We start from the raw sequence: 18,190 nt of genomic DNA, 5'->3' as shown, positions 1-18,190 counted from the left end.
GCCTGCCTTATTCTACTGCTGCTTTGTGTAGTTCCTTTTTCTTGCCAGCTATCTCCACAGCTAGATTTTCTTTCCTTCTATGCAGAAACAAAGCCATATACTACTTTAAAAAGCCTTCTGCACTTGAGAAGAAATGTAAGAGGAAATCAAAAGACAGAAAACTTCTGCAAACAAACACTCATGCCTCATGAATGCAGGCAAACTTTCTGCTTTCAAACGCAGGAACCTATACCTACCCTGAAAGCCTGTTTTCATTCAAGAAACCTTACAGTGCCCCAAAGGCAATAAAACAAATTCTTAGATTGAGTTCTCAAAAGGTGGTTCTAAGTCTCTTTAAAAATTTTTTAAAGATACCCATCAAAATTAAACCAAAAACCTAGTCACAAATGCAATGCGGGATACTTGATTAGATCCTGGTGTTTTAAAAAAAAGGCACTCTTGTAACAATTGGGGAAATCTGAACAGTGGTAGAAGTTAGGTGATATGATGAGATTACTGTTAATTTTCATAAATATAATGTTATCAGGATTATGCAAAAGTACTAGGGAGTAAAGTATGGATGTACAGAGAGAGTGTAACTATAACAAAATGTTCATAAATACGTAAATAAATCCCCATCCTGAATTCTACAGCCCAAGTAAGGTTTCCCCAACCCCCTTCTGCAGATGATGATACTGAAAGCCATCTTATATGACTGGTAACTGTGCTGTCCTATATAACTTCACATGTCTCAGCAAAATTACACTGGATAATGCATACATGTCACATATAAGAGATCACCCATGGGGGCTCCTGGCTGGCTCAGCCAGAAAAGCATGTGACTCTTGATCTTAGGATTGTGAGTTTGAGCCCCATGTTGGGTGTAGAGATTACTAAAAAAGTAAATAAACCTAAAAAAAGAGAGAGAGGTCACGATGGCTCTTCATATCGTCATAAAATTTGCTCATCTAATTTTGGGTTGGGAATGCATGGATTTTGAGTCAGATGACTTCTGTCGCGTTTTCACTTCTTTCCTGTGTGAACTTGGACAAGGTTCAACCTTTGTTGACCTTTGTTCTCTTCCTTAATAGTCTCTACCTTAAAAAACTGGTGTGACAGAGCACGGGGTGTTATGCACAAACAATGAATCATGGAACACTACATCAAAAACTAATGATGTAATGTATGGTGATTAATATAACAATAAAAAATTTAAAGATTATAAAAAAAAACTGGTGTGACAATTAAATGAAAACAAAAATCCAAAATACTAAGCATAGAACCTGGCACAGGGCATGTACTCAATTCATGACAGCTATTATTATTATAACAATGGGTCTAGTTTTCTCATAGGAATACACCACACTATTTTGACTTAGAGTATCTTTTTCCTAAATAAAAACACACAGACTCTGAATCTTGACTGCAGCAAAAAAAAAAAAAAACAACCCCGAAACAAAAACAAACAAAAAAACATGAACAGGTCTCACATAATAATGTAAGATAATAACTTAAAAAGGAGAAATGCTAGACAAACACTGTCTCATCTAATGTCCAGATTTAACGCGCTGTAATGTTAAAAAAAAAAAAACATGAAAACAAATCAGTGAAAGGAACTTTTTAAGAAGTAGTATATGGCTTTGTTTCTGCATACAAGGAAAGAAAATCTAGCTGTGGAGATAGCTGACAAGAAAAAGGAACTATACAAAGCAGCAGAATAAGGCAGGCTCTGCTAAAAAGAGCTAATACAACAGTTCTTTTTTTTTTTAAGATCTTATTTATTTATTTGAAAGAGAGAGAGAATGAGAGAGAGCACATGAGAGGGGGGAGGGTCAGAGGGAGAAGCAGACTCCCTGCGGAGCAGGGAGCCCGATGCGGGACTCGATCCCAGGACTCCGGGATCATGACCTGAGCCAGAGGCAGTCGCTTAACCAACTGAGCCACCCAGGCACCCAATACAACAGTTCTTATTGAGCTTTGCTACCTGCCTGGCACTACCTCAGCTCTGTCCATGTGGTATCTTGACGATGCACCCCAGCACCCAATCCTGCTGACTCTACCTTCCAACCATACCCCCCTACCTCCCATTCAATCCCCCTCTCTTGCAGTCATTTCTTATCTGCATTGTTCCTATGGCCTCCCCAGCTGGTCCCCCTGCTTCTCCGTTGCCCACTCTACAGACTGTTCACAAAGCCGCCAGAATAATTCATTTACACATTCCACTCATTGTAATTTCACTCCTGTTCAAAATCCTCCAAAACATCCCATTTGACTGGGAGTAAAAAAGTCGCAGTCTTTAAAGGGGCCCACAAAACTTTATCTCTTAAGTCCTAGCCCTGTGTTTACAACTTCATTTCCTACTACTTTCTGGTACAATGGTCTACTTGAAATCCCTTAAATGTCAGAAGCCTGGCTTAGGGTTTTTGCTGCTAGCCCCCTGCCCGGAATACTACTCCCCCAGACAGTTGCCTGGCCCACTCAAGGCTACACTCAACTGTCATCCTTTTAAAAGAGACCCTCCCCTGACTACACAGTATTGAACCCTAACCTGAAGAGTAGGGTAGCTGAATGCAACATCATACATTCAGCCCATGGAGGACTATGTTGCTATAAAAAAGGAATGAGGATGATCTCTATGAACTGATACGGAATGATGAACCAGACATATGGTTAAGAGACAAAAACAAGGTACAAAAGAGTACACAGAGTATGACACTATTGTTACCGTTGTTGCATTATCTATTTATATCTACAAAAAGAAACAAAGATAAAACAGAAACAAATAGTACCTATTATGACAGAGGGAGAGGGTGGGAATAGGGTTTCCCTGAGCATCTCTCTATATGGCTTGACTGGCACCATATTAATATTTAAAAATTAAATCAAGGGGGGAAACCCTAAAACTGAATAGAAACAAAACAAATCAATGCAAGCATATATTGAGTTGATAGCATTACCACTCAGAAGAAAAAAAATTAATCCAAGTAATTTTAAAAGAGTCTTCTGTACATATACAACAGGATATATGGAAGAATAAAAAAAGCTGTGAAGAACCTGTGAACTGTATTTAGTAAGGTTTGTGCTTGGTAGTGGTCTCGGTATAGCAATTACGAAATTATTTTGTGTTTAATGTATATTAGGAAAACATACGGATTCTATGAGGAATAGAGTTCTCACTGTGGCAAAAGGAGATACAAATAGGGAATGGAGGAAGAGAAAGATGAACCAAATTGTTAGATTAGGCTTGGCGGTAACAGGATAAACTTACGACTTTGCGAACACTCTATTTCCCAGCTCTGAGAACTGACAGCCTAGAAACCATGACTCCAGTAGCCTTGAGCACACCTAGCACCCAGATATTGATTTCTAAGTCCTATCTCCCACTAAAAGGAATGAGAGAATCTAATGATTACAGGCGGAGGCAGAAAAGGTACAAATGAGTCCAAGACATCCTTCTGTGCCAGAAAGTAGGAAGTTCTCAAAAACTGATGGAAACATGGCAAAGAACACAGAAGCACGGAGGGGTTTCCATTTGCCAAAGTCTGGATCACCGAGCATCAAAATAGATGACAAAAATGCCATCTTAAGAAATACCCCTGGGTCCATACTTATACTAAAAAAATAAAATTAAAAAGGAGGTGCAAAAGTTCTTCATTACTGAAGAATGTCAATGATATATAAGGAAAAATGGGGATAGAGAACTGCCGTCTACCAATATTTTAGTGGACTTGGGAAAGAATCACCACTGGATGCCAAAACAGCTAAAACACTGGATGAAAGATTGTTGTGGAACAGGATAGTCACACAATCTCAAAGTGTCACTTGATACGTCATGTATTAATACAAAGGGGAACAGGTACCTCTGTGATGGAGAAATCTGGTGGATCACCTTAACCAAATAACCAAAGTTAAGGGCTCCAATAACGGGACAAATGGACTGCATGTGCTCTCTAATGAGATGCACAGAGAAGGGCACGACACACCTATGGAACATTCCTGAAAGTTTTAACCAGAATCTAATCATAAGGAAACAGACCATCCAAATCTAGGGACATTCTATAAAACTGGTCCAGACCTTTCAAAAATGGTGATATCATAAAGTACCAAAAAAAAAAAAAAAAGAGTTGGCAAGTTTTAGATTAAAGGGGATTAAAGAGGCAAGACTACCAAATGCAGTGTGTGATCCAGGATCAGCTTCTGGACTCTATCAGAAAACAGTATTATATTGATGGTGTATTTCCGGACTTTGATCATGGTTTCACGGATTCCTGGAGACATACTGTTCTTAGAAGACATATGATAAAATATTTACGGGTAAGCTATCATAAGATCTACAACTCTCAAATGTTTAGACAAAAAAAAATTAAGTGTGTGTGTAAATAGAAGTAAACCAAATGTGTTCAAAATGTTAATAACTGGGGATTCCAGGAGCAAAGTGTGTACGTGTTCATCATACTATTTTTTGCAACTATTCTAAAGATTTCCAATGTCCCAAAGTTTTAAAGAAATATTAACGATGCCCACTCCCCTTTCCTCTGCATTACTAATCTCTGTATTAGTGTTTATTTTACCACCACCCAACATCTAGATATTTACTCATTAATTCACTTTCTGTCTCTCTCCCCGACTATAATGTAAGCTTCAAAGAGGCAGGGAAGTCTGCTTCTTGTTGTAACCCCGGTCCCTTGTACAGTGCCCAACACAGGGTGGACCCCCAGTAAAACTGTGTTCAGTGACTCATGTTCACAGTCTAGGCAGTACATGTTATCATTACCCTCCCTCACCAGTGAGGGGTGCTCTCTCTCTCTCTTCCAAGGCAAAGATAGTGAGGCTCACAGAAGTTAGGTAACTTATGGAAATTATAATTCCATATAAGGAGCAGGGCCAGGGTGGGAAGCCAAGCACTGACTGGAGAGCTGATGCTCTTTATCACTGGTGGGCTGCTTCTCATTGGGTCAGGCTCGGCCTGAACTTGCATCTCCCCGTTTCCCACAGTCACCAGCATAGAAAAGTCTCAGGGGGTCCTGTGATGGCATCCCCGCCTCCAATGACTCCCAGCTGCAATCCTTTCTCCATACTGCTGCCAGACTATTCCTCCTACACGCATGGTTCCGATTCTGTGAGGCCCCTAAAGAATTCTCCAAACTCCCATTCGGGATGTGCAGGGCTCTGTCCTGGGGCCTCCAGCTCCCACCAGCACACTTATGCTCCAGGGACACTGAATGACTCTCAACTGCCAGGTTCACCCTGTACACTGTGCTCCCGTCTTTTTCACCTCTCGGAATCTTTTCCCACGTCATGACTCGTCCATACACCATTTAGCCTTCGAGGTCAGGTTCAAAAACCCTCCCCTTCCAGGAAGTTTTTGTGTCACAAGAGATACTTGATTCACAAAAGACGTTGCTCCCTTCCCTGTGCACGCCTACAGCACTTTATGCTCAGCCTGTCTTAACGACATTTACTTCTGTGCCTTAAACTGTAGGCCCCGCTAGGCGGGCCTCCATAGACACATACCCCATAGGCACTCAGCGGAAGCTGAGTGCAGAATGAGGATTGCAAGATTGATCTGTAGTATGTGCAAAGGGGCCCCCAACCGGAAACCCTCAAGGAAAGAAGAACTAGTTAAGCGTTTGTTACTATGCCCCAGGGGGTTGGCTATGACTGTGTGTGTAGGGGTTTATAAAGGTGGGGAGGTAAAAATGGAGACAGATACTTATTTCATGGGGCTGTTAATTTGGCTGAAGAAGTGGGAAAGGGATGAAAGCAGTTCTAGACGCACAGAGTTCTTTGACGTTTTCAAGGGAGGGGAAAGGAGCACCAGCCGCCCTGCTTCGAAATCCTGGAGCGATTCAGACATTTCTCTTGGCCGGCCCCTGTCCCAAGCCCGGTACCCTTCCCTCAGGAGCGCAACTCAAACGCGGCGCGGCGTCGGAAGGGGGGACGGGGGAACCAATCGGCTGTCGCGGCTCCTGCGCCCCACTCCGCGCGCCGCGGATAAACCGCCGGGATAAACTCCCGCTGCCGGGAGCCGTCCTGGGAGAGCTCACTAATGAGCTCGGCGACCATACCCCGCGGGTGATGGTGGGGGCGACGAGTGGCTCAGCAGTCCCTGGAACCTCAGCAAAGGCACCCCCTTCCGGAGGTGTGGGGTGGTGGAGAGGTGAAAGGCCTTGAGGGAGTTGGGGGTTAAGGATTCTTTGGGTTTTTTTTTTTTTTTTAAGATTTTATTTGACAGAGAGAGACACAACGAGAGAGGAGACACAACGAGAGAGGGAACACAAGCAGGGGGAGTGGGAAGAGGGCGAGGCAAGCTTCCCGCTGAGCAGGGAGCCCGACGTGGGGCTCGATCCCAGGACCCTGGGACCATGACCTGAGCCGAAGGCAGACATGTAACGACCGAGCCACCCAGGCGCCCCGGGGGTTAAGGATTCTTAAGAGAAGAAACCACCGGAGAAGTGAGCGAGCCGGAGTCCCGTTCCTATTCCAAACGCGGATTCCGGTGCCTAAAGTCAAGGCTGCTTCCTGACTACCCACGGGAGACTTGTTGAAGTGACAACTCGGCCGGACCAGGTCCCGCTCGCTGCGTTTCTTCTCCCCCACCCAGTTGTGGCCACCTCGAGCCCCGCCCGTCCACCCAGCCCCGGAGCCCTGAAGCCACCGATACCCGCAGCGCTGCCCAGTCCCCGCCAGGGCCCGAGGAAGGCCTCCACTCACCGAACTGGAGCACCAGGCAGATCACGCCGAGGACCCCCGCGGCCCAGCCCCAGGCTCTCCCGGCGGTCATGGCGCGTCCGGCGGGCCTCTAGGGCCGGCCTGCGCAGGGGTGTACTAGTTCTCGAGCAGCTTCCCGCGGTCCTTAACCACTCCGGCGCCTGCCCCGTCCCCGGCACCGCCCTGGCGCCGCCCTGGCCCCGCCCCCCCACGCCGCCCTGGCCGGGTCCCGCCCGCCGCGCCAGCTTCCTCTCCGGGCAAGTCCCCAGAGCCGTCCGGCGGCCTCCCGTCTGCTCTGCGGAGCTCTTCCTTCAGAGTGGCTTGCGTTTTAAAAACCAGGCTTATTTTCGTTCCTCCCGCTCCTCCAGCACTTTTCCTGGACGTCTGGGACGTGACGGAGGCAACTCCGTAACTGGGGGTGTCGGGGAGGGGGGAGGGGAAACTGTGCCCCCCCCCCCCGGGCAAAGCTGCATCCCACTCGGCTGGACCCTACGGTGACAGGAGAACTCTGCCGAAGGACTGGGAGGCTCTGAAGCACTTCCTTCAGCGTTTTCGAGCAGCAGCAACATGCTGAACAAAAGGAAGCGGGACATTGTGGGCAACTGCTAGACGGTGCGGGGTACCTGGTGCAGCCGGTCCCGCTGGTCTCACTCAAGTTCAGACCAGATTTTCCTTAAGCCTGCCCCCCCGCCCCCAACCTTCTCTTTCCCCGGAGCTGGGACTTCTAGCCTTGGGTTTCTCCCTTCTCAGTTTCCTCTTTGTTTTCCTCTTCCTCCATCTCAGCTGTGGACTTTCCCTTAGGCTAAGGAGTCAGGTCTGGTCGCCCCCTCACTGTTCGGCCTCCTACGAAACCTCCCGCCCCAGCTGCGAAAGTCACCTGGAACACTCCATGCTAGTGGTTAGTCTTTTTTTTAAAGATTTATTTATTTATTTGTTTTATTCATTCGTTCGTTCGCTCATTCATTTATTTATTTGAGAGAGAGAACGAGCCGGGGGGAGGGGCAGAGGGAGAAGCAGACTCCCCGCTGAGCAGGGAGCCGGACTTGGGCCTCCATCCCAGGACCAGAGCCAAAGGCCGCGGTTTCACTGACCGCGCCACCCAGGCGCCCCCTAGTGGTTAGTCTTCTCGATGGGCTTGTCCTCCCTCAAATCTGACTCCAGACCAAGTAACTCCCAGAACCAGCTCCTCACGTGGCTTCCCTGTCTGACCCCTTTCAAAGAGAAGCACATGAATTGACCCTGCTGTGGGAGCTGTGGGAGCTAAGGGAACTCTGAAGCTCCTCAGGTGAACAGGACACCTTGCTGTCCTTATAAACATCAACGTGTCAGTTGTGAAACTGAGTGGAAATGTGCTTTATTGTTGCTGTCATCTCCATCATCCTCAAGTGAGGATCACAAAACCACTCAAGACAGTTGAACTGTACTGTAAGAATTCATTAGTTCTTAAGTCAGGCATAAGGTCTTAAAAGGTATCCAGGGGCGCCTTGGGTGGCTCAGTCAGTTAAGCACCTGACTCTTGATCTCAGCTCAGGTCTTGATCTCAGGGTTGTGAGTTCAAGCCCTGTGTTGGGCTCTACGCTGGGTGGGGAGCGTACTTTAAAAAAAAAAAATACCTTAAATCTTAAAAGGTATTTCTGTCAGTGAAATTTCTGGGACCAATGTCATGTACCAGGAAGCCTCTTACCTTAAAACATTCCCTACCATCTGTAGATATTGAGAACCTGAGGCAGGTGCAGTGTATAGCACAAAATGTGAGAAAATCAAGTTTCTGCTCTGTTCGGAGCTGGTGGGAACTCAGGCCAACTGAGAAAGGTCGGATGGGGTCAAACTTCTAGACACTGGAGAGCCTCTGAACGTTTTTGAACTGAGAAGTGATATAACAGCAAACATCTGCTGAGCACTTTAACCAAGCCAGGCCTTGTGTTAAAGTGCATTACCCGAATTAATTTAATCTTCTTGCTCTCCCTATTTTCAAAGATGAGGAAACGGAGACTCAGAGAAGGTAAATGACTTGCCCAAGGACACACAGTAAGGGGCAGACCTGGGAGTCCAACTGAAGTTAAATCTAAAGTGCCACTCTTACCCTCTCATACATGAACAGGATGCAACTTTTGGATAGGCGGCCATGCTATTGATTGGATTAGCCAGCAGGCACTGTCAACCCAGCATGGCTGGGGAAAGTTCTGCCCAGTCATGTGGGGCTGGGAAGTATGCCTCAGGTCATGGTCTCCAGCCTTTGGGTGAGGAATGATTTGTTAGGTCTTCCTTGGTTAGATGCTCCTCTGACCAAGACCAACGAGCAGTGCCAGCTTTTTCAGTAAGAGAAATGCTAGGCTTCTGTCAAGCTATTTTTTGGAAATATTTACATCATACCCAACGTGGGGCTCAAACCCCAAACCCCAAGATTAAGAGTCACACGCCCTACTGACTGAGCCAGCCAGGTACTCCCTTCTACCAAGCATTTTTACAGGAGCTTCTGTGCATGGTCCAGCAGACTTCATGAGTCAAAAGTGGCTCGGAAAGGTGGACCTGAGTTAGGCAATGGGCCAAAAAGGCTCTATTCGTATACTGAAGACTTGCCCCCAAAAGGAGAGTGGATGTATTATTCATCCTGTGGCCAGTATTGAGGTCCAGTCTTATCTGCTTGTCACTATAGATAAATCATGAGCTAGAGGTAAGAAAGGAGGGCTCATCCAACCTGCTCACGTGGCCTGAGGTTGCTACTCTTCCTAGCATGTCCCTCTCTGGTACTCTGGCTCTAGTTCTTGCCAACCTTGGAACTACCCCCAGGAAGCTTAGAAATCCCAGGATGAGCTGAGCAAAACACTGCTCCTAATCTTGCATACATGGAAATTGTCCCTGCCTCTCACAGAAATGTACATTCCCTTCCCTTATATAAACACTGGGCAAATTTGCACCAAAGGCGTAGATGGGTAATCTTCTTCCACAGTACTCCATTTCCCTTTTTAAAATGTTCCCTGGCAGAAAGAGAGCATTTGGGAGAAAAATTAGGCAAAAGTAGAACGTAAGACATAACATGGAAGCATTCTGGGTACCCAGGGGATAAACAATCCCCATTTCAACTCCTGGCCCCGCCAGCAGCTGCAAGAAGTTGATAAGGATGCAGCAGATGCGGCTGCAGAACAGAGGAAAGCACAGATTAAAACCTCTGAAGGGTTTGGATTTTTAAAGAGAAAAGGAAGCGCCTCCCTCTGCTTTTTACCTGCATTTTTCTTTTGCGTATTCTGTACAATGTAAAGAATTACAGATCATGTATCACTGCTGTGGTTTTAATCATTCTATCATTCTCATTTTGCAGAGGTGGCGAACTCCTCCGTACCACACCAGCATTCCAGGGACGTGGGGAACATGGACTGGCGTGCTGTGCAGGAAGGCACCCTGAGCAGGAAGACACAGCTCCTGTGCAGTTCCTGTATCCTGGAAAATGCCTGCTGACAAGTTCAGGTCGGGACAGCACTCCATCGTTTGGCAAAGGTGGTGTGGTCTTGCTGTGGAGGCCCTCCGTAGGCAAGGGGAAGGTTATTCCCCGTTCCTGCGCTCCTTCTCCATCAGTCTCCTCCCACCCCTTCCTGTCCCATCCCCCTAAAAAGGAAAGCTGGTTAAGCTCTGCCTTCTGAACCTGCCTGTCAGGCCTCCAGGTGTGTGGTGTGTGCACAGACCTGGGGGCAGTATGGCCTTGACAGGGTAGTTGTGTACATTCACTATGATTCATCTTCAGCAGATGGCAGTAAAGCGTCTTGGGAAAGGCTTTTTTGTCTTGTTTTGTTGCCCCCATCATTTGTACAAAGGCACTCTTTAGGCTGGGGGCAGGGCGGGGTAATAAAGGCTGCAGTTCTTGACCCTTGAGCCTAGCAGGCCAACACAACGCCAGGGGCAGAACTCCATGCTCCCAGGGCACAGTTTCACGGAGGAGAGAGGCCGGTTATGAGAAAGAAGGACACTGGGCTCCAGTAACTGTAAACAGCCATATTTTCAACATAATTTACTACAGGTCTCTGAAGTGTATATAAAACATTTTAGTGCAACATTTTACAAATAGTTCTCCTTTAAAAAAAAAAACCAAAAACCAAAAAACAAAACAAACAAACCAAAAACAAATCAACAGCTCTCTACATCATGCATGGGTAGTTTTCTTACCCTACCTGTTTTTTCAACAATAAACGCAGAGAAACCATTGTTTGAAAAGAATATGAAAACCTGCTACAGAGACACCCTGATGAAGGAGGGTGTGGTCATATCCATGTCCTGGGATGGGCCTAGCACCGCGTAGTTTTTCATGAATGCAACATTGTAGCTGTAGATAAGTCAAAAGAGTACAGCTGGTAGTTTTCCTCTCCTGGTCCATGGCCTAGAACTCCCGGAGGCTGTGTACAATGAGGTCTCCAGCCACTGGAGGGCACCATTACCACTCATCTGACACCACATTTCCATAGAAATGGCCAAACAAGGTCCTGGGGATTTTCACAGAAAGCTGAAAAGCTCACCCTTTGATGGTATTCCCCAGCCCAATAGAAAATACACCGGGGTGGGGGTGGGGGGACCAATTATTAAAACACTGGCTTCCGTTTCTTTTCTTCCTTTCACATTTCCTGCAACTGCTTCACATATTTAATTCCGTGCATTACCTACTTTTCTACAGCTGTGAACCAATGCAAAGTCAAGTCTTCTGAGTCCTTACACGCCCAGTCCCGGCCAGCCCTCTGGCATCTTCCCCTTCTCACAGAGGAAAGTAAGTCATCTTCCCTCATTGACTCAGGCTACCAATTAGGGGCCAATTTTCCACAGAAAACCCTGGCGCAGGAAAGGAAGAAATGGGGCAAAGGACTGCCTTCTTCCCTCACGGCTGAGCAGGTGGACTCTGTACCTCTGAGGCGTTGATGCAGTATTCGTAATAAATGGGAATGAGCACATCAGGCAACAGAGGAATGAAGGTGGTGGTACCTGCACACGGTCTCATAGGAGAGTACTGGTGCGGGGGGAAGAAAGGGAGGCAGCTCTCCACAAGCCTGTTGGTGGTCTTGCTACCCCTCAACTGCGCAACAGCAGAGCGTCCGCTGAGCACCCACGCCACCAGCATCCCCACGGACCCCGATACGGATTGGCACCCACCTGGCCTCCCAGGGAGTCTGTTCAGCCTCAGGACAGACAATCATCTCTCTGGTTAGGCTTAGCTCCAGAATCCCTGGTGGCTTTTTCTAAACTGGGAATTCCCTGGGGATTCAAGATGCAAGTTCAAGAGGAAAGGAGATGGCGCTCTTGACCAGCAAAATAGAGAAAGAAACGCCAGGGCATAAGCACTCCTCCCATGGAGTGAGCAAAAGGCAACACTTGTAACCCATGACGGCGTGCCAGGGGAGCCAAGCACATTGCCCCATAGTGTAAAGGAACAGGGTGACACTGGCTTTGCTGGGCTTCAGTGGGCATTCAAATGAAAAGCCACCGTAACAATGAACAACCAAATCGCCTAAAACCACAAACAAGATCTAAGAAAGGGGAAGGCAAAGACCCACACAGCCATGTGATGACTTCCCGCAGAGACTAGGTCGTCTGACTGGGTCACAAAAGGGCTGTGTCCGGACCTCTCCGGGGCAGATTTTCTCATGGCAGTAAGACCCACGCGGACAGAAATGGTGAACAAGAAAGACACCGTTCTCTTTGAGGAAAATCTACCTGGAGGGAAGAAGAAAAACCCAGTCTTCATACCTCCAGCGTGGCAGTTATACCTCCCCTGGTCTCCAAGGTCAGGCTCTGGAAACCACCCCTTCCCACCACTGACCCCTGCAGGAGCTTAGCTGTCAGCCCACCCCATGCCCTCCAGGTATGTGGTGTCCTGTGGGCAGCTGCTTGGGCCCCTTGTGGTCAGCTCAGCACTGTCCCCTTTTCAGGCTCCCTGGCCACTTTCCCTTAAGAGTTTGGCAAAGCACCTTAAAATAGAAGCCCACCCACTCAAGTTATCAGTTAAGAGACGTCTGGTGCAGAACAGATCAAGCCAACAACTAGCCTTTTGTCCCTCCTTCCCTGATCACTGGCTCTGATCAATCTGAAAGTCAGTGGCTGCTAAAAGCAGCCCGTTGCCCACTTTAGCTGGCAAAGTGTGTGCTGTTTGGGGCTTTTGACTTATTCTCCAACAAAGCGGGTTTTTTGTTTTTGTGGGGTTTTTTTTGGCAAGCTTGGGATGAAGCCTATTCTTTGCCTCCCTGACAGGCTGGTCAGGCACCATCTACTCCTAATGGGGTTATGCAGGATTTCTGTTGTACGTACACAGTTCTTTGAAGCAAAATTCAATGCTTTCATCTTGACTACAAAGTGGTTCCAACCACTCCAGCAGAGGGAGAAGATAAGATACAAATTGGGCCCACACTACACATAATTTTCGAGTCTCGTTAAGAAAGTAGAAAACGTTTCGGTGTGTTCTGATCCGTGGGTAGCATTTTCAAGTATGCAAAAACAGTTAAGTCTTGGAAGAGATTCCTTTGCGCCATAAAGTTCATCCCTCCTTTTGCCATCAGTGGTACCTTAAAGAGAAATTCGTCCGTCACATTACGGAATCCAAAAAGGGTAAACCAAAGGGATTTAAAAAGAGTCCATTACAAAGAATAAGAACCCCTGTCACATCTATATGAGAATACTATATAAATCAGTGAGTAGACATGGCACCTGGAGCTACTCACTACATTACCGGAAACAGAAACAAGGAGCCTAATTCTGCAGGGTAAGGACATCTGCTCCAAAACAGCTAACCAACCAGGACTGCCACTGAGAGGCAGTCTGTCTCTGTGACTGATCAGGGACTTTGAACACTTCTCAAGTCTGACGGTTTTCGGGCGAGAGCACTCCAGAGGTTGGGTGCCGTCTGCTGAGTGATCACAGAGCAAGAGGCAGGAAGGGAGAGTCTCAGCTCCTCTGTGGCTGAGGTCCGCTGGGCTCCCCTTAGTCTATGGCTCCTGGGTGGATACTGAGCACGGGGGGCTCCAGGCAAGTGGGGGAGTAGTTGAGGTGTGGCTCTTTGATCCACAACAGGGGCACCCCGTTCTTCCCATCCGGGTTCTTGCTGGAGTTCCGGCTCTTGAAGCGCACCAACAGGATGGTGATGATGAGAATGCCGAAGATGGGGAAAGGGTAGAAGAAGACAAAGTAGAAGAGCGCATCATTGGAGCAGATGATGGACTGCAGGGTGGAACCTGGAACAGAGGCAAGACCGTGAGGGCTGGGAGCCTGGACCGCCAGCCCTCGTTCCCCAAGCCCTCGCCCAGCCCAGCCCAACCCAACTCCTGCCCCCCACGCTGTCTTCCCCCGCTGCTGCTAAGGGAGGGGGGACCACCCCCCTAGCCTTCTTCACACAGCAGCGCCCCTTCCGATTCCCAGCTGAAGTTCATTCAGAGCAATGCTTCCATCTCCCACGGGGAGCCAGTACTGTGCTTGGAGAGCCATAGAACCAAATACAGTTTATTGACTGTGAACCCAACTGCATCTAGATGGTGGAGCAGCTGACTCCACCCCAGTCCGTGCTGCCTGCCCGGTGATACTTCACGTGTCCCTATGCACTCAGCTCTGCTCCACACGTCCTTCTTTGGGAGGGGACCCGTTCTCTTCCCCCGCCAGCTTCTGAGAGCAGTTTTACCAGAAATGATGCTTACTTGCTTAACACTATCAATTGAAATGCCATTACGGACCATTTACAAATGTCCACAGTGAATTCAGTGCTAGTTATTCCTGGATATGGAAGGGAATGACACCCGCTTCCCCCACGCCCCAGACCCAGCTGAGGTCTGCTCTGGCGTAGGAGACCTCAGCAGGAGACCTTCCATTTTCTCTGGAAAACAAGGCTGCTGGATGACCTCTATGTACTACGAAACTTAATAAATAGGGACATCCACAGTGGACAGATAAAATGTGGTCTAAACACCTTTGCTTGTACTTTTGGGTTATTCAGTAGATTGTTAGGGTGTCTGAGTATGATTTAGGCTTTTCTCTGGTTTCCTTTCCACTGCATAGCTGTTGCTCAGTATTATTAAGAAAATTCAACATGCACTTACACTTATTAGATTTCCAAAGTATATGAAATTGCTGATAGTCACCCACTTTTGACCTACAAAACTTCAATTTCATACGGTTCCATCTCCTAAACAGGAGGTAGTCAAAGAAAAAAAAAGCTGACAAAACGAGAAACCTCAAATCAATTTACCCGGTAAAATGTTTTGGCTGAAATGGAAAAGAGGTTACAGTTTCCAGCAGATTTTTTATTGCTGCATTGCAGGCCAAGTTTACGGTGACAAACGCCACCTTCAGTCTGCTCTATGCCACACTTTGATAGGAGGGCAACTTAAAAGACTGCCTTGTGAGAAAAAATCATTCAGGTCAGCAATTATTTCTTCCAGCCTCTGGCCATGGAGTCCCTTGATCTGATGAGAATTCTGAGCTCTAGACCTTTCTGGAGTAGCCGCTGATGGTGAGCAGGGCTCTGCAGTATCACTGGTCATCCCAGCCAATCATGCAGAATCCAGCTCAACCTCCAAGTCACCCTCCAAAATACACACGAGCCAGGAACTTGAGAAAAACAGAGCAGCGACACACTCGGGCTTCATTTTTTGTCCTCCTTCTGAGTCTGAAACGCGCTAACTGGCTAAAGGGGGACTAGGCTGGATATTCTTTTTTTTTTTATAATTTTTTATTGTTATGTTAATCACCATACATTACATCATTAGTTTTTGATGTAGTGTTCCATGATTCATTGTTTGTGCATAACACCCAGTGCTCCACGCAGAATGTGCCCTCTTTAATACCCATCACCAGGCTAACCCATCCCCCCACCCCCCTCCCCTCTAGAACCCTCAGTTTGTTTTTCAGAGTCCATCGTCTCTCATGGTCCGTCTCCCCCTCCGACTTACTCCCCTTCATTCTTCCCCTCCTACTATCTTCTTCTTTTTTTTTTTTCTTAACATATATTGCATTATTTGTTTCAGAGGTACAGATCCGTGATTCATCAGTCTTGCACAATTCACAGTGCTCACCGTAGCACATACCCTCCCCAGTGTCTATCACCCTAGGCTGGATATTCTAAAGAGCGACACGGTTAACATCTCACAAGATACTTGGATAATGAAATCTTACTAAAATAGAATCTGGTGGAACATCGCGTTGATTAGGAAGATTACTGGATGGTATGTTCTCACTTTAACTCCTAGCCTCAACTGAGGGTCAACTAGACGAACTGGCATGGCAAAGCCGAAATGCCTATGACAGGTGGGAAAACTGCTTATTAACCCATAATCGAGCTCTGACTTTATTCTTCCAGACCGTTGGAGCCAACAGAGACATCCTTCCCCTGCAACCTGGGCAAACTCACTTGTGTCCAGAACCCGGATGCCGATGGGGGCCGACTCCTCTTCGGTCAGCCGGTACCATTCCTTCTGAGGGCTGGGCAGCCACTCCTCCACTCGGCAGGAGTAGTTCCCCGTGTCCTGGGGGCTTGCCTGCAGCACGGTGAGCCGATAAAGCAACGGGGAGAGCCTCTGGAAGCGAAGCCTGCCCTCCCAGGGGCTGCCTTCCGGGCCAAAGACGGCGTCTGGGCCCACGCTCAGCAGGGCCGTCCGCTCCGTTGGGTCCTCCCCCTCCTCCCCCTCCTCCTCGTCGTCCCCTTCCTCCTCCCGTTCGCCCAGGCCGGGGCCGTCCCTTTCCCCTCCAGCTTTAGTCCTCAGGGAGTACCAGGCCACGGCAAAGCGGGAGTCCTGACTCGACCGAGAAACAATGCTGCAGTCCAGCTGGAAAGCTGCCTTCTCGGACACTGTGGCATTGGGGACCACCGTGTCCACCTGCAGGGCAGCATCTAGGGGAGGAGAGGGGCAAGAAAGGAAGACGAAGCTGTTTTAACTTCTTTGCTCACAACAACCTGCACGCCCATCACCAAATACACTCTAGTAACATAGTAATATACAACACACACCTAGTGAAAGGAGCAAGATGGAAGGAGAGTCTCCAGAAAGGTTGCTAGGCTATAGAACACTGGGTACCCTACCAGTCACTGTGTGCAGAAGAAAATATGTTTTATTCCGACACATGAATCTGTTTATATTTGCATCGAATATCCACAGAAGAATTCACAAGGAGCTGGTAGCATGGCTGCTTATGGGAATCTGGGGAGGAAGGGACACTTATTTTCACTGTAACCTCTTGCAGGGGCTGAAGGGTCCCCCTAAAAATTCATGTCTATCTGGGCCCTCAGAATGTGACCTTGATTGGAAATAGGGTCTTTGCAGAGGTAATGAACTCACCCTGGGACTTAGGGTGGGCCCTAATCCAATGACTGGTGTCCTGATAAGAAGACAAGGAGACACACAGAAAGGACACAGAGGCAGAGACTGAAGCAATGCAGCCACAAGCCAAGGGGACACTTGGGGCCACGAGACGTCAGAAGAGGCAAGGAAGGATTCTTCCCTAGAAGCTTCAGGGGGAGCCTGGCTCTGCTGACAACTTGCTTCTAGACTTCTAGCCTCCAGAACTGTCAGAGAATAAACTGTTGTTGTTTTAAGCTATGAAGTTTGTACTAATTTGTTATGGCAGCCCTGGGAAATTCATTCACCCCTCAGCTTCTGAGTTTAAAGTGTGCATGTGGACCGTTATCTATGCCACAGTGAACCCGAGGAGGTAAGTAATCTCCAAGGACTCAAGCCCAAGACCTGAAAGGGCTCCTCGCCCTGAGCATAAAGCCCCCAGAAGGATGACACGGACAGCATCCTCCCGACGGAGACGGGAGACACAAAACAGCCAGGGAGAGGTACCCAAGCAGGTGAGTCACACATCAGACAGCACTAGGCAGCCATAATCTGTTTCTTTATTTTGCTGTGCCCCCCCTTTTTTTTTCTGGCTCACCGGGGTAGGTACTAAACAAAGAATCCATTCCCTACCTCCTAAATGGCCTGTTTGGCTCTGTTTATGAAATGCTCATATAAGATGCCAACATAATGGTAACAAAAGTAAAGATACCAAATCGGATTCTGCTTGGATGAAGACCAAATAGGAGCATTTCCCAAGTACTATCCTGGGCTTTCAATGAATTGGCTTAATGTTGCTTACAGGTGAACACAAAGCTGGGGGTTCTCCCACCTTTGTGGGGCTCTGCCAAGCCCCTCCACACCCCCCATGGCCCATCTAGAATCTTGGTTTGCATCACTGGCATAGAAAGTCTCGGGAACCGGCTACAGGTGGCGGGAACAGCGCCTCAGTCCAGCTCCCACGGGGGAGAACACGCTGGAGGGCAACGTGGCAGGGCGCAGAATATCCATTCACAGGCAACTCACGCTCCTTGGCTCATCAGCTGATCCCTCCAGAGAGCATGGCTAACTGTAACCCCAAAGCCATCAGAGAGAAATACTGCAGATCAAGGAGCAGTCTAGGGCACCTCTGCTCTGCAGAGTCTACCACACTGGTATCCCAAAGCTCCTGGTGGCTGGCCAACAAGATGCAATACACCCAAAACGGC

General features: G+C 47.9%; 2 protein-coding genes across 4 annotated transcripts in view; both read right to left on the bottom strand.

The window, feature by feature from the left end:
- Positions 1-6,839, bottom strand: part of CD58 (CD58 molecule) — a 77,060-nt gene extending 70,221 nt beyond the window's left edge. For 2 of the 3 annotated variants that reach the window (XR_015767958.1, XM_028102141.2), the window contains exon 1: positions 6,694-6,839. Coding sequence is in view for 2 of the 3 variants with exons in the window: in XM_028102141.2 (XP_027957942.1) it covers positions 6,694-6,763 (70 nt within the window). In the remaining variant the exon portion in view is untranslated. The remainder of the gene's footprint in view (positions 1-6,693) is intronic. The other variant, XM_028102140.2, reaches the window with a different exon arrangement.
- A 4,981-nt stretch (positions 6,840-11,820) lies between these two features.
- Positions 11,821-18,190, bottom strand: part of IGSF3 (immunoglobulin superfamily member 3) — a 53,747-nt gene continuing 47,377 nt past the window's right edge. Inside the window, exons 10-11 of the mRNA XM_028102200.2 lie at positions 16,058-16,537; positions 11,821-13,892 (exon numbers count right to left, since the gene is read on the bottom strand). Of these exons, the coding sequence (XP_027958001.2) occupies positions 13,642-13,892; positions 16,058-16,537 (731 nt within the window). The 3' untranslated portion in view covers positions 11,821-13,641. The remainder of the gene's footprint in view (positions 13,893-16,057; positions 16,538-18,190) is intronic.

Source organism: Eumetopias jubatus, unplaced genomic scaffold, assembly GCF_037043125.1.
Source record: "Eumetopias jubatus isolate StellerSeaLion01/CBP00866 unplaced genomic scaffold, mEumJub1_p1.0 scaffold_4, whole genome shotgun sequence".
Classification (NCBI taxonomy): domain Eukaryota; kingdom Metazoa; phylum Chordata; class Mammalia; order Carnivora; family Otariidae; genus Eumetopias; species Eumetopias jubatus.
The sequence above is the reverse complement of the archived record's forward strand: the minus strand, read 5'-3'. Positions and strand labels throughout refer to the sequence as shown.